This window comes from Apaloderma vittatum, unplaced genomic scaffold (assembly GCF_000703405.1).
Source record: "Apaloderma vittatum isolate BGI_N311 unplaced genomic scaffold, ASM70340v1 scaffold25227, whole genome shotgun sequence".
Lineage (NCBI taxonomy): Eukaryota > Metazoa > Chordata > Aves > Trogoniformes > Trogonidae > Apaloderma > Apaloderma vittatum.
Window position 1 is genome coordinate 4,982 of NW_009727069.1, and position 252 is coordinate 5,233.

Here is a 252-nt window from a genome sequence, read left to right on the forward strand (position 1 = left end):
CCTAGCACCGGGACGTCACGGTGCAGAAGTACGGGGGGAAGGTGCCGTACCCCCGCAGACCCGTTACTGGCAAGGAGTACACGGATATCAACGCCCTCATCCAGCGGGAGCTGAGGAAGGCACCACGCTTCCTTGCCGTGTGCTGTGAGTCCAATGGGACAGACCTGGCCATCCTCACAACAGCCCCACGGGGCTTCAAGTCTGGCGACCGCGCGACCTGGTTTGTCCTCTTCCACAGTGTGGCTGGGGGCG

The 252-nt window shown here is 63.5% G+C and overlaps 1 protein-coding gene across 1 annotated transcript in view; it reads left to right on the forward strand.

Annotated features, from left to right (window-relative positions):
- LOC104277039 (membrane primary amine oxidase-like) overlaps positions 1-252 on the forward strand; it is a gene marked incomplete at its 3' end in the record, with an annotated part of 1,806 nt that overhangs the window by 412 nt on the left and 1,142 nt on the right. Inside the window, 1 exon segment of the mRNA XM_009873557.1 lies at positions 6-242. Within this exon segment, the coding sequence (XP_009871859.1) occupies positions 6-242 (237 nt within the window).